This window comes from Canariomyces notabilis, assembly GCF_033297395.1.
Source record: "Canariomyces notabilis strain CBS 508.74 unplaced genomic scaffold N656scaffold_1, whole genome shotgun sequence".
NCBI classification, from domain to species: domain Eukaryota; kingdom Fungi; phylum Ascomycota; class Sordariomycetes; order Sordariales; family Chaetomiaceae; genus Canariomyces; species Canariomyces notabilis.
The window spans coordinates 2,077,302-2,091,490 of record NW_027041823.1 but is presented as its reverse complement, the minus strand read 5'-3'; the positions used below and the strand labels follow the sequence as shown (position 1 = coordinate 2,091,490).

At 52.8% G+C, this 14,189-nt stretch overlaps 5 protein-coding genes across 5 annotated transcripts; 2 read left to right on the top strand and 3 right to left on the bottom strand.

Moving 5' to 3' along the window:
- Positions 1-2,051: 2,051 nt before the first annotated feature.
- Positions 2,052-2,920, bottom strand: N656DRAFT_722463 (ARP2/3 complex 20 kDa subunit). Its single transcript, XM_064812501.1, has 4 exons — positions 2,857-2,920; positions 2,468-2,794; positions 2,282-2,407; positions 2,052-2,225 (listed from the first exon to the last, which is right to left on the bottom strand). The coding sequence occupies exons 1-4, from the start codon at positions 2,857-2,859 to the stop codon at positions 2,067-2,069; spliced, it is 615 nt and encodes a 204-aa protein (XP_064675218.1). The 5' UTR covers positions 2,860-2,920; the 3' UTR covers positions 2,052-2,066.
- A 368-nt stretch (positions 2,921-3,288) lies between these two features.
- Positions 3,289-5,032, top strand: N656DRAFT_786337 (cysteine proteinase; the record flags this gene model as incomplete). The annotated part of the gene is made up of 2 exons (XM_064816511.1): positions 3,289-3,304; positions 3,384-5,032. The coding sequence occupies 2 exons, from the start codon at positions 3,289-3,291 to the stop codon at positions 5,030-5,032; spliced, it is 1,665 nt and encodes a 554-aa protein (XP_064675217.1).
- A 422-nt stretch (positions 5,033-5,454) lies between these two features.
- On the bottom strand, positions 5,455-6,543 carry N656DRAFT_841276 (uncharacterized protein; the record flags this gene model as incomplete). Its single annotated transcript, XM_064818983.1, has 2 exons — positions 5,842-6,543; positions 5,455-5,694 (listed from the first exon to the last, which is right to left on the bottom strand). Exons 1-2 carry the CDS (start codon positions 6,166-6,168, stop codon positions 5,455-5,457), a joined length of 567 nt encoding a protein of 188 aa, XP_064675216.1. The 5' UTR covers positions 6,169-6,543.
- Positions 6,544-6,667: 124 nt separating this feature from the next.
- Positions 6,668-8,706, top strand: N656DRAFT_52927 (phosphoglycerate mutase-like protein). Its single transcript, XM_064809969.1, has 6 exons — positions 6,668-6,949; positions 7,018-7,189; positions 7,251-7,430; positions 7,696-7,959; positions 8,061-8,285; positions 8,348-8,706. Exons 2-6 carry the CDS (start codon positions 7,068-7,070, stop codon positions 8,421-8,423), a joined length of 867 nt encoding a protein of 288 aa, XP_064675215.1. The 5' UTR covers positions 6,668-6,949; positions 7,018-7,067; the 3' UTR covers positions 8,424-8,706.
- On the bottom strand, positions 8,647-10,610 carry N656DRAFT_773822 (S-adenosyl-L-methionine-dependent methyltransferase). Its single transcript, XM_064814139.1, has 8 exons — positions 10,427-10,610; positions 10,216-10,343; positions 9,826-10,040; positions 9,636-9,643; positions 9,515-9,568; positions 9,420-9,452; positions 9,131-9,361; positions 8,647-9,036 (listed from the first exon to the last, which is right to left on the bottom strand). Exons 2-8 carry the CDS (start codon positions 10,251-10,253, stop codon positions 8,845-8,847), a joined length of 771 nt encoding a protein of 256 aa, XP_064675214.1. The 5' UTR covers positions 10,254-10,343; positions 10,427-10,610; the 3' UTR covers positions 8,647-8,844.
- Between the last annotated feature and the right edge of the window lie 3,579 nt (positions 10,611-14,189).

The window sequence follows — 14,189 nt, the reverse complement described above, 5'->3', positions numbered from 1 at the left end:
GCAGGGTCAAGGCAACCAGAAAAGCAATTGCCAGGCCGCAACAGAAGGGGAGAAGGGAGTTGGGGGATCGGGGATCGGGGAACTAACTGGCGCGTGAATTGCGAGAGCAGTGCCTTATTTGCTAGGTCGGCTGATGGAGAAAGACGGGGATATTGGCTCATGGAAGGGAAATGGGAAGACAAGTCCAGGCTTAATACAGGTAATTGGGAGAAAATTCGAGGAAGAAAATAATAACTTACTCGACTCTGTTCCGTCTGGTTCGTGGTATGGAATTGGAGGAATCTTGAGCGAGGATTAGACTGGAGCAGTTTCGATGGTGAGGAAACTTGAAATTGAAAAAACACCTAGGTTTTGGGTGGATGGGAAGAAAATCGAGTATAGGTCGTAGAAATGAGAGGTTAAGAGTGTAAAAAAGAGGAAAGCACTCGATTCGTGTCAATGATGAAGAGATGACCCCAAGTGCGAGTGGGAGGAGGGTGGGCGAGAGACCAGCACTTCTCTGTGATCCCAAAAGCGAAGGATGTTCGTCCTTCGCGGGGCAATCGATAGATTAGAGGGGACAGCGGAGGAGATAGGATGAGAGGGATAGACTGGTAGATTAGGTTTTGTCTGATACCATGAGGATGAAAGAGCCCAGTATGAAGCATGGTTGAAAGAATAGAGAAGAGACCGGAAAGTGACTTACAACGAGTTGAGGCGACGTGATAGGAATCAAGCTCTCGGTCTTCCGATGTTAAGTGTTTGAAAATGGAGAGGAGGAGGATGGAGGAGAGAACGAGAGATGAAAGCTTGAAGCGCTTGATCGCAAAGGGATGGGAGGGATTTGCCCTGATAAAGCAATCTAAAGCCAAACGTGCTGGTGACTAAATGTCTGGTGAGCAGATCAACGCTATACATTGCCGACCGTTGTGTAGAGATGGGATGGAAGCCAGCTCCTGAATAGCAAATTGAGACGATCAGTACTTAGGCAGCGTGACATGAGGAGAGCAGACCTACAAAATCCAGAGCCCTTGAATCTCTGATACACATTGGTAGAAAAAAGAAGAAGAGCTTATACTCTGGAGGATTATCATTCATCACTCAGTTCAAGTTTCGAATCTGACCGGTGAGGACTTCCCATGCGGCGAGTCTGGCAACCTTGTCGGTCCTCCCCTTCGCTGCCCTCGCTTGGAAGTGTCAGCCAAATCCAGTATCACTGGTCTCAGCCTACCCAAGTAAGTGACGTGGATCATGGATAATACAGCTTCTATAAGGCCAGTTTTCAGCTTGCTGTTGAAAAAATGCATTGGGAGAGCTAGGGCGGTGGCATGGCTAGAGCTATGGACGGACGCCGGACGGCAGTGGTTGAGGTCTACGTTGGTCGAGACATGAATGTCTCGCTTTACGGTCTGGACATAGCAAGAAGCTCGAATACCATGCAACTAAAGCACGGGCACATATCCGCCAGAGGCTTCGTCAAATGACGCTACCAAATATTGCACTTGGGCCTCTGCTCACGGATGGGTGCACCTGCTCTGAAAAGGTGAACAGTAGATCCGTGTATCTTGGATTATGTTGATGACCGAGGAAGTGCGGTTTCCCCTGGTGAATCAGCATAGCGTTCCATGGCACCCTGAGCCGCTGTGTTCGTGGCGTCATGTCGTAGATCTAACTTAGTGAGGGAGAACAGTAGTCGATTTGGAGTTCACTTTGACACGGCGTGTTTGCTCAACATCTGGTAGGCTCTAGTCAGGCGTACGACAGCCGTAATCAGGGGCCTCAAGGGTTGTTGCAAGTCCATGATCCCTGCAGGCTTGTCAGGTAGGCGCCTGGCAGAAACAAAGCCCTTTGACTGTACGGATATCACTTGGACAGATCGCAAGACTGAGTTCGGAAAAATGGGGCTTTCGATTCTGGAGATGCGTTGACAGCATTCCCTTCAGGGGCTCTCTGCGCGGTTGTGCTGGCCGACAGCCCGGGATTCATTCTGTCCTTGCTCATCTAGTTTCGGAAAGGAACACCAGGAGGAGTTCCTGGGACTCGGGTAACTCTGCAGATTCATAAAGCGAGCTGCCCTTGCCTGATGTTTAAATGCATATATGGTTGCCTTGTCTACCTGAATAGCCTGCTTGGCTTAGTCGAACTAGGGGCGAGTCAGACCGAGATATGCGGTAGGCTGAATATCGAGGACATAATCTTACCGGTGTCAAGAACGACTCAGCCACAAAGCGAGCCCGCGCATTCAACTGGCAGGGAAGTTAGCCCCGACTGTTGGCCACTCAGAGGGCAGGAAACGCCATACGAATAGCTTCATTTCTGAAATTTCCTTATCCACCTCCTCCATAAATTGGATAATAAAGTCTACCAGCTTGTGCTTCAGCATCTCCTCGGTGTGGAAGTTGGTGATCAGGAACGAGATATCGTAGCCCTGCCAGGAGGCGTGTCAGCTTGGACACGGAGAATAGCAAGGTTGCGCAAGCGTTCAGACCTTGATAGGCTTTCTCCGCAGAATAAAGAAGGACTCTGCACGCTGTGTTAAGAAGCGGGTAAACTTGTGCACCAAGATATGCTCAATCTCGTCGGCCTGCTTGATCTTGATACTAATGCGTATGCTGTTTATGCTTGGCTCGATGAGCACGCGCTCGTTCTCGTTGCGGGCGATTGTCAACGGTGTCAAGAGCACCTCGGGAGATGTGCGCGCCTCAACCTCGGGGACATTGTGCCGCTCTGCCGTCTGGGATGCGAAGTTGGAGAGACAGAGGGCAGCCGTCAGACTGCTCCGGACGGCCTGGAGATATGGGCGGAGCGATTGCGACTAACAGCGAACACCAGTGTTAAGATCAAGATTTTGATAGTTGCAGGAGCTTCGAGCCTTACCATAGTGCTGATGCTGAAACTGTGCCCTTGACGTGATGTGGTGGCTAGCACTGCACTGCTGTCGTCGTTCTCGCCTTGGATATGTCGTGTACGGAGGTAGTTGTGGTATCCTTGGCACCCAGCCCATCAGCACGGAAAGAGGCGGGGCACAAGGCGCCATCTGGTATACGCCGCATTATGTAATCCCGCTAAGCACGCCAAGAGAATGATGAGCAGGGACGTGGGTTGGGCTCTACCGCCTTTATTAGTGCTGCAACCCCGCGTCTTCTGTTCCGTTTCACAGTGGAATTCCCAGACTGACGACGAGCTTGGTTGCCTTGGGGAAGCACGCCACCAGATAAAACACTGTGATAATTTTCGGGTGCCGCTGGTTTTTCTTTCGTTTCCTGTTCCTTTGCTATCGACGATCGCTACAGAGATCCCAAGTTCAAGATGGCAACAGTTAACGGTACATGCCCACCCACCTACCCTCTTCTACCCCTCCGTTTCTGTTTTCGCGGTCTCTAACTGACCCGATTGGCGATTAGTGGTCATCAAGCATCAAGGCAAGAAGTACGATGTCGAAGTCGACACTACTTCTACCGGCGAGGTTCTCAAGTACCAGCTTTACAGCCTTACGGGTGTTGAGCCGGACCGACAGAAGATCCTTGTCAAGGGCGGCCAACTCAAGGATGACACTGACATGAGCAAACTGGGCCTAAAACCCGGCCAGGTCATCATGATGATGGGAACTCCTGGGGAAGGCGGTGGCGCGATTGTGCGGCCGACAGAAAAGATCAAGTTTGTCGAGGACATGACCGAAGCCGAGGCAGCCCAGCAAGCCGGCGCCACACCCGCAGGCCTGGTAAACCTCGGCAACACTTGCTATCTCAACTCGACTCTCCAGGCGCTACGCTCCATTCCAGAGCTTCAGGATGCGCTTGCGAAGCACCAACACACATCCATGTCGGAGATTCCGCAACTGGATCTCACCAACCAGTTGAAGGATCTTTTCAAAGACATGTCAGAGACGCAGGGTGGCATGCCCCCTTTCACTTTTCTGAACGCTCTTCGGACGACATTCCCTCAATTCGCCGAGCGTTCCAAGAAAGGCCCGGGCTTTGCCCAGCAAGACGCCGAAGAGGCATGGTCTCAGATTGTCTCCCAGTTGAGACAGAAGCTGAAGTGGAGTGATGCGAGCGAGGGCGAGGCCGCCAAGGCAACTTCGTTTGTCGACAAGTACATGTCTGGCGAGTTCTCTAGCACGCTTGAGTGTGACGATCCCGCGGCGCGTGAGGGTGGCGAGCAGCCTATCACAACCACCGAGCCATTTCTCAAGCTCAACTGCCACATTGGCAATCAGACTGCCCACCTGAGGGATGGCCTTATCGAAGGTCTAACCGAAAAGATCGAGAAGAAATCCGAGGTCCTGGGGAGAGACGTGACATACACCAAAACCTCCAGGATCTCCCGGCTACCAAAGTATCTCACGGTGCACTTTGTGCGCTTTTTTTGGAAGCGCGATGTTCAGAAGAAGGCCAAGATTATGCGCAAGGTTACGTTCCCGCAAGAACTGGATGCCGTTGAGTTCTGCACGGACGAGTTGAAGAAGGCGCTCGTTCCGGTCAGGGACAAGGTGCGGGAGGTGCGCAAGGATGAGGAGGATATCGAGCGGGCCCGGAAGCGGCGGAAGAAGAACCCCATGCTGGATGGCGAGGCGCAAGGAGAGAAGAAGGAAACCAGTAAAAAGGACGACAAGAAGCCGGCAGGATCAGCCAACGGCGATGTTGAGATGACCGAGGCGTACAAAACCGATGCGGAGTTTGAGGCGGAGAAGGATGCTGCGCTCATCGCTGCCAAGAAGGAGCTCAACGCGCTGATCGATCCCGAGCTCCGCAAAGATGACGGCGCTAACCAATCGGGTATCTACGAGCTCCGGGCCGTCATTACCCACCAGGGCGCCAGCGCTGACAGCGGGCATTACACGGCATATGTTAAGAAGACCGCTCCGAAAGACCCCGTGACGGGCAAGGTCGGTGAGGAGGACGGAAAGTGGTGGTGGTTCAACGACGATAAGGTTTCCGAGGTGACATCGGACAAGATTGACGGGTTAGCGGGAGGCGGCGAGTCACACTCTGCCCTCATCCTCTTGTACAAGGCTATCCCTCTTCCGACTGCTGAGGGTCTTGACCAGTAAGGGAGTCGGGGTGCCGATACGGCTTAGAGGCGCAGCATTGTCGTTTGCTATCACCGGCGCATTGGAATTGTCGGAGACATGGAAGGGTACGGACAACAAAATCACGGGCATCGCTAGATCGGTCAAGGCATCTGCGTTATGTTAGACAAGCACGACAGATAAGAAGGATTTGTTGGTTCCGAACCCTGGTATCTCGTGGTGCGACATGTCTGGCACAAACCACCTGCATTGGCGTTCATTTGGATATGTGGATGTGGATTAGTCGTTGGATGCACATGCTGACGGAGCCATTTGTCCCTTTTCCTCCTGGTGCCGCGGAGAGGATGCTAATCTTGGAGTTTCTCGCTCGCCTTGTGGCTTCGCTCACAGGCTCTATTTTCACTCAACCACCGCCACCAACCGTCACTTCAACTGCAGCCCTGTCACCTCTTCTCTCTACTATTAACTGTCCCACTAGGCTGCTTCCCTTCACCAGCACTGTGACCATCATCATCACCACCTCCACCAGCAGCGGCAGCGGCAGCAGCGGTGGCCTCCATCCTCGCTCGCAGCATAGCTAACTTGGCTTCGATCTCGCCCTTTTGCCTCAGCAAATCCGCCTTGCGCTGCTCAAGGATAGAAACCTTCTCGTCTATGCTGGCCTCCTGGATCCTTTGCTTTTCCTGTTGATGTTAGGGGCAGGGGGGATTTGTTAGCGAGTGATTGAGTGGCTTGAGTGAGTGACAATCCCACGACGAAGCAGGCATGTCAGGCCGGAGAAGATGGAATACAAATGGAAGAGAACGAAGACAGAAGATATGGAAACGTACAGCCTTCCACTGCTGTTGTGTCTTGAGTCCCGCTCCGTAGATGGTCCCTGTAATGGTCACGGCCGCGAAGCACACTGTCCAGAGAATGCGTTTCCATTTCGGAGGCGGGTCGCGCTTGGGTAAGGGGTTGCTCGCGGGCTGCTCAGCCGGTGTTGTGGGGGGTCTTGCTGTTGCTGTTCTAGGGGTGGGTTGTGTTGCCGGTGTGGTTGGGGGCTTTGCTGTTCGCTTGGTGGATGCATATCTGGTGGCTCTGACAGCTGCTCTAGAGTTCAAGATGCAGAAGGTTGTGGCAGTTTTTGTTGCTGCTTGCATCGCGGTTGAAGGCATGACGACGGTGAGAGCGTAGCGTGTCCCAAGCGGGCCGCTGCTCAGCAGTTTCTAGTCCTAACCCTGGTAGCGAGATATCGGCACAGTAATATGCCGTCGCGGCCTTCGCTATCCGTTAATGTCGTAGTCTTCCGTCTTCCGAACGCTGGCACTTTAAGCGGCAACAATGCGCGACAGCTGGACTCAAATGAGGCCAGTCGGTAGGCAAAGTTGAGATTGCGCCGCTTATTATTGTTGTCCTACCCCGACTGGTGTGCAAACTCGTTTGGCTTCACATTTCCTCGCTCAACCTGGGTGTAGTTGTTTTCCCGTCGCCTTCGTCCACTGTTATGTCGCAACAACCGCATGAAGAAAAGTCGATGTCGGTTGAACACCTGCGGAGCTTGACGTAACGGCACCGGGAGGACAGGGGTACGGCATTAGCTCGAAATTCGTTGGCTAGGCACGACCGCAGACCCACAAATGCTCCGGGTTAGGGATACCGTAGTTCCCATGCCTTGGAGCCGGGCAGACTGTTCAGGTTGTCACTGTAACTTTCACTCAGGCAGCAAGCACCTCACTCCCGCGGTCTGAGTAATCCCCTTGCATGTTGCAGTGGTTATTTCATCGGTACTCCGTATCTTAGCTACAGGGGATCTCTCAATGCCCACACGGCAAGACAACATCCGGAACATTGTCTGATGAGATAGTTCACAGCTTCACGTTCCCTTTATTCGCTTCAAGGTTCGCTGCAAGTACAGGACATCCCTTCCTTGCCTCAGCTTGCATCTTTACAGGACTGGTATGATTCATGCTCTACTTTATGTGCAAGTACAAGCACCCTCGTATGCTAACGATTCGCTTATCCAGCGATTGCAACCGTCATCCACTTCCAAGTTCTGTCACTGCAACAAACCCACATGAGGGGGGAAAGACTGCATGAGAGAAGAGCCGGGCTTTCACAGTCTATTACGCATCGAGGAGAGCTAGCCGTTTGGAAATATCAGCTACTCATCCTCACGTCCCTTCTTATTAGTATTCGGTCCGCTCTTCTCCATCAAAAACCTTTCAACCGCGTATCGACCTGAGTAATCGTCTCCTAGCATGTCGACGCCACGAGTCTTTATTGTCCGCCACGGCGAGACCGAGTGGTCACTCAACGGCCGCCACACTGGTGCCACCGATATTCCCCTGACGGCCACCGGTGAGAAGCGAGTGGTGGCAACGGGCAAGGCATTGGTCGGTAACGACCGCTTAATCGTTCCCAGCAAACTGGCCCATATGTAAGTCACATCTTGCTCTCCCAAGAAAGGAACGATCCCACGTTTCATGGTGGACATGGATGTTGGTGGCCGCACCTTCCGCTTGGTTCCAATATGGATAGCTCGGATCCGATGTCCATGTGATGCGCCGTTCTATCGGTGTGTACACCAATCCCGGATGCATGGATTGACCGTTTGGATCCTTCGGCCATTCCTACGATCACTAGTTCTACCCCCTCCTCTGTCCTAGACCGGCGCCAGAGCTCGCCACTGAACAAAGTCACAGCTACGTATCCCCGAGACGCAGAGCACAGCGGACTCTAGAACTGCTCAACCTGGCCTGTCAGGATCAGCTGCCCTGGAAAGCCCAAGGCGAGCCTGCCTGCACAGGCCTGCCATGCACGGCCAGGGTTGAGGTCACCCAGGATGTCCGCGAGTGGGACTATGGCGACTACGAGGGCATCACCACGCCCCAGATCAGGGAACTTCGGAAGCAGCAAGGACTAGATCCCGACTGGGACATCTGGCGAGATGGCTGTCCAGGAGGGGAGTAAGTCCCCCTCCCTCTCAGAGCCTCGCTCCTCCTGTGGCGGCTTCCTGCCTGCGCCTCGAGCATACATTGTACGGTACAGTATTGACCACCGCTTATAGGAACCCGGCCGACATCACGGAGCGCCTTGACCGACTCATCAAGGAGATCCGAGACAAGTGGCACGCCCCCGTCATGGGCAAGCCCAAGGGAGAGGCAGGGAATGGAGACGTGCTGGTTGTGGCCCACGGGCACATCCTCCGTGCCTTTGCCCAGCGCTGGGTGGGCAAGTCCCTAGGTGACGGCCCCAACTTTCTGCTCGAGGCTGGCGGTGTTGGGACGCTGAGGTGAGACGCGCGCATTGTCCGTGACGTGGATGTCCTCTGCTAAACTGCCCTGTCCTTTCTAGCTATGAACACCATAACATTGATGAGCCCGCCATCCTCTTGGGAGGTGCCTTTACGGTGGATCTTGCTAGTGTATAGGCCCTCTAGCCATGAAGTGATGACATCTTTTGGCTGTGGGAACAACTGCCGGCTTGTTGATCATGTCTGTTGACCATGGCCATTCTGAGACCCTTTGCACTTCCTCTATGTAGTGGTTATTGATTGGCGATGCTCAGAAGTGTAGAAGAGGTCAGGCACAGGATTTTAGACATAACTTTCTAAACAATACAATTCGCCTCTGTATTGTTCTTCCTCATACTACCGAGTTGGCGCCTCAAAAATACCTACCCATGGAAGCAGCGAAAGCAGGGGCATCATGATTTGATGATTTATGGTTTGAATATACATCTGCGATATATATCTATAGTTGCTCGTGTTGCATTGATCTCAGCTCCTTCGCATGTCATTATCGTATCCTATATTCCAGTTCACATTCAGGCGTCCCTCACTTCGAGTCCAATCATGCCTTAGTGCCACGGGCAAAGAAGATTCTTCTCTTAATGGAGGGCTGGCCTTCGGCTTGCCTGAAGAACACAACGGCGGCCTCCTCGAGCGCAAAGTCTTTTCCAACCCCTGCCTCTTCAAAGATGCGCTTGATCTGTTCTTCAGAGAAGCCATGGTGCGTCACAGTTGGTGTGGCGGCATGGGAAGTCTGTAAATCCATAGTAAGCAGCCGCCGCGGTCAGCTCCCGGAGCGCAAATACTATGAGAGGTACCCAATCTCCCTCGGATGTCAGTGTACTTACGTCCATTTTTTCATGAGGCAGGAAATCTATAATCACAAGCACGCCTCCTGTCTTGAGCCGCGCTGCCAAACGCCGCGCCGCTAGCGCTGGGTCATCAAAGTGATGGAATCCGAGTCCAACGGCCGCCACGTCAAAGTCGAAGAACTCGGGCGAGGCAAAGGCAGAGGGTGTGGGATCCTCCGGGCTGCAGAGGTTACCTTGATATGCGCGCATTTCGGAAGGGGCAATGCCCTGACGGTTAGCTGTTTAGGAATGGCCCTTCCATGGCTTATTTGCGGGAGGATCTCACTTGATTTTCGGCCCGCGTATTGTAGGCGGCTACCTGAAAATGGAGTTAGTCGTTCTCCTCAAACGGATAGGGCAGTGCTTGAGAAGAGACCCTACCATGTTCTCTGACAGGTCAATTCCAACGCATTGCGTCGTGTAAGGCGCGAGAGCCTGTGAGAGGGGAGAAGTGAGAGGTCAGGTCAGGCCAGGACTAGAGGACAGTGGCGGCGCCTCTTACCCTGGAGACTGTTGTCGTGCGTCAGTTAGCGACGTGAGAATGGTAAGTAAGGGGACAGAAGGGAATAAAAGACTGTGTTTGAGATGACATCTCTGAGGCCTCGATCTACCAGGTTAAGGCAGTCGCGTAGCCCCTTAAAGGAAAAACAGAGAGGAACATCGAGATTTGGACAGAGCAGAGAACGACTTACCAACCCCAGTTCCGCAGGCGTAATCCAACAACCTCACGGTTTTCTTCTGGCCCGACACGCCTCCTGATTCGGCATCTTTGCCGTCGAGGTTATCGTCACCATCATCAACCTCATCAGCCCAGTCGACCCCGATGAAGTCCAGCCTAGCTCGGATCTCCTCGATGATCTGGTCCAGCGTCTTCCCGTGCTTGCTGTCGTAGGAAGCAGCCTCCTTACTGAAAACACAGTCAGTTAGGTCTCTGATAGTCTCTGATAGTTATTCAATACAGTGAGGAAGCGGTTGAGTTGTTAGGATCTCTCAAAGCTCATCGAGTTGACTTTGTCGCCAGGTGTTCCCTATCTGTTCGTGGTATGGGTTCCTAACACAAAAGCCCGGGCCCGTCCACTTACTTGAAGTATTCCTTGTTATGCCCCGACGCGGAAGCCATAATTGAGTGGTAAGCTGCGCAGGCGTTGATGGTCCTTAGATTCGAGGGTCTGCAGATGTAGCTCAGTTCTACCTTCGTGTTTCCTCCTTGCTGGAGAGCAGTTAGCAATCGTGCTGCGCCCAAGGACAGAAACAAAAATAAATTCCTCAATTTTCGCATGCTGGCATGCTTACCTAGCCAGGAGAGTTTTAGCCTTGTCGTTCCTTCCCTTGGACATTCAAGCATTTGAAGCTTTAAATACCTACAATCTCGTTTCCTCAGCGGAAAGATATCGGTCACTTTTAGCTCAGGTTTGGGGCATCGACAACTTTTTAACGTAGCTACAAGACCCGCAACGACCTCGGGGAGAACATAAACGTCCGGGCATAGTAGCGAAATGTCTCCTCGAGAAATCCAACTTTAGATGGTTGGCAAGCTCTTTGATCTAATGTCACCGACTTCCAGATCCTATCCTATTCTACTAGAGTATAGCGATTTCTCAGTATGGCAAAGTAAGTGCATACTGAAGATACTGGTTATACCAATACTTGCGCGTTACTTAGTAACAGGCCCACACACAGTCCGCTATGTCATCGTACATAGTGCATATAGCCCGCCATATTGGTCAAAGATGCGTTCCCAGCCGAAAACTCAGATCAAAGCCCCCTCCCTACCTGCGATTTTAGCCAGTCTTGGTGCCGGCATGGCAACCTGTGTCCTTTTTGCCTTTGTGCGGACGGCAGACGGCTCGAGACGAAAAAGGGACCGGCCGCGCGAGCGTCGGTCTGAGCGCGACGGACACGGGCCGGGAGGCGGGACGTTGCGGCCTGAGATGAATTTCTACTTTCGAGGGTTTGCTTACGGACGTACTGCACCGTAGGTACACTGTTCTGTATCCGTATTGTATGTACATGTACACCTTCCTACTAGTAGGTACCTGATTTTGTGTGAATCCAACTTGACGTTTACATACACATAAGGGGGTGCGGATTAATACCTCGTAGTTACGAATACTAGGGTACGAGATGAAGCGAAAGCAAAAACAGAAACTGGAGTAAGATCCTCCTGGGACATGGGGGACATGTATGTACGGAGTACGGATACTCAGCTCGCAAACGGTCAGGTCATTCCAAGTTTGCGCCTCCACATGGTGTCCACACCTAAGCGCAGCAGAAGTGCGCGACTGTTGCTGAGACTAGAACCATTGGCTCTCGCAGTGCCAGTTCGCGCTCCTTGGGTTGAGTTAGATGGTGTACTGAGATAATCAGCCGGATCCAATTGCCTCTGCTCCGTTCCTTCAGGTTCAGGTTCTAACCCACGCTAACCCTGTCGAGAAATCATGGCGTCCCACCCAGCAATGTGGAACCGCGAGAAATTCCCGACGAGCAAATTAGCGCACTGACGGCGCGGCCACGAACGATCGCAGTGACGATCCCATGGGCAATGCACGACCCCGCTTCGGTCCGCCCGCAGTCGCGCAGTCGGAGACAGTCACAGGAAAAACCGCCCGGGGTCAGGGCAGGGGGTTGATGCCAGGCCTGGGCTAGTCTGTAATTATTGAACGCCCTGTATTGTATGGATCATACAGATTAATACGGTAATTAATTGGTAACCTGGTAACAACGCCGAATTCAATCACGGGTCAATTTGGAAATGCCAGTGTCTCGCATCATGCGCAAAAGATTTTTGTGCGACATCCCAACCGGATTTTCGATCAGGTATCCGCGATGCCTTTCGAATGGCTCACACAGATGGCTGCAAGCGAGCAAAAAGGCAAGAGGCTTGTTGTCGGTTAGATGAGGGCACCGGCAGGCTAAACGGGAGAGCGATCCTGTGATCAGTTGGATTGCGGTGCCCTGCGTTTCATGCCGCAGCGGGTGGTTGGACCAACGGCACCCCGCGGTACGTCGGGGTCCCACGATGGAATGTGCGCGCCGCTCTTCACTGGGTTTTCTAACCGAATGTCTGGTGTGGCCAGGCTTTTGATGATGTGCTCATGCGGGGTCTCACGAGACTAATTGGTCTTGCACCCGTTCGGGCCCGCCCGGGACGGGAATGTCAAGATCCCCCATCCCGTTGCCTGGCGCATTCATCATCAGAGCAGGATGTTACAGTGCAGCGGGCAGTACCTGCCCGGCCCATCATTGGCTCGCAAGACGTCGCAGTGCAACCCTGGCCAGCCACAAAGCGGGTTCCAGCGGATCTCTCTGGCAGTTTCTTGGGCCGTAAGAGGCGTCGCGTCATGAGAAACTGGGGTGCTTGGCCGTTGGGCCGAGCCGAGACGAAGGGTATCTGATAAAAAGGAGGGCATAGACCTCCCAAGCTACTGTTGTGCGACGTAAGGCCTGGATGTCCGAGAGATCTAACCATCCCAACAATCTACCTCCTCCTGGGAGGATGTGAAAGCCGGGCGTGGCAGAGGGCCTGGGCAGTGAGGGACATGACAGGTAGCCCACCGAGCCTAAAAATGCGAGGGGCGAAGACTAGGGCGAGAGTCTCACCGCCGTTTGGCACCTCGAGAACCTTAGTTGCCTGGCTCCCCGTCAATGGCCCATGCAAACCTGGCGCAGGACTCGGCGCGAAACCTGGGAAAGTCCGTTGCGCTGGCTAGATGGAGCCTGCATACCACCGGATCACTGAATTGGCATTGCCGCCGCCAACTAAGCAATGATACCTCGATCAGCCCGATCAAGAAGGCCAACGGTGAAAGCATGGTGTCAGTATGGTCAACTGGGGCCGCCTGGCTTCATCCATGATCGTTTTTGCGCCAGCTTTGAGTTGGATAGGTAGGCTTCTCGATGAGAAAACGACTGCCATAGCTTGATTTTGTTCCGTGCAGGACATCGATTCGCGTGCATCATGCCAACGCATCCCCTAGTTGAGGTTTGCTGTTCGGCAGCGATAGCGGCATTTCGGGACCATGACGAGAGCTACCGCATATCTGGTGGTGCTGCCAGGCTGCCAATGAAGCGCGTACCCGGGCCACGCCCCACTTATTCTTCGAGTTCGGAACTCACCCCTCAGGATAAGTGGTGCTCCACACCTCAACGGGCAGGTCAGCTCAACAGGCAATTTTACCATTTCTTTGGCTACAGTTGACGAAAACTACCTACAACTGGCTCAATTGAATGGTAAAAAAGTTATGTGTAGATGGGTATATGTATTAGGAAGCTAATTGACTATATTTACCTGGCCTGTAGGGCCTAGGGCGGTACTATTGTATGGCTCTTTGATCCAGGTTCTGAAAACTATACTACCTACCTTACTACTACGTCTACTACTATAACATAGAATTAGCTGATTTGTATGCTTATAATGGTTGTAGTAAACAGGGGTATATATTAGGAAGTAAAATGACTATATTTGATAAGCCTATAGGGCAAAGGCATTGACGTCGTGTGACGAATCTCGGTCCCCTACCACTGAAAGGGACTCCTCAGACTGAAGGTTGACTTAGACGGGGTGAGGTTCGGTAGAGCCAAAGGGTCTACAATAAGTGCACAAGCAAGTGTTCACACAGTAGTAAAGACATCTGCTTGCATTGCTTACTGAGGAAGCTATCGTGATGCCCGTAGGCCGTAGAGATCGTGAACTATTGTCACGAACCAACCATACAACTTGGACTGGTGGGGCTATGCAGTAAACCGGAGTACCAATCAGGAACAAGTGCCAAAAGACGCATGGATGCCAGGGGACGCCAGCGAGCGCGAGCGACCATGGTCGCCCATGGACGCCAGCGAGCACGAGCGACTATGGACGCCTATGGTCGCCGGCGAGCACAAGCGTCCAAAGAATAACCAGAAGGAGGAAGCTGTATATAGTTCACGAGATCTACAGCCTACGGGCATCACGATAGCTTCCTCAGTAAGCAATGCAAGCAGTGGTCTATACTACTGTGTGAACACTTGCTTGTGTCAATTGTTGTAGACCCTTTGGCTCTACCGAACCTCACCCCGT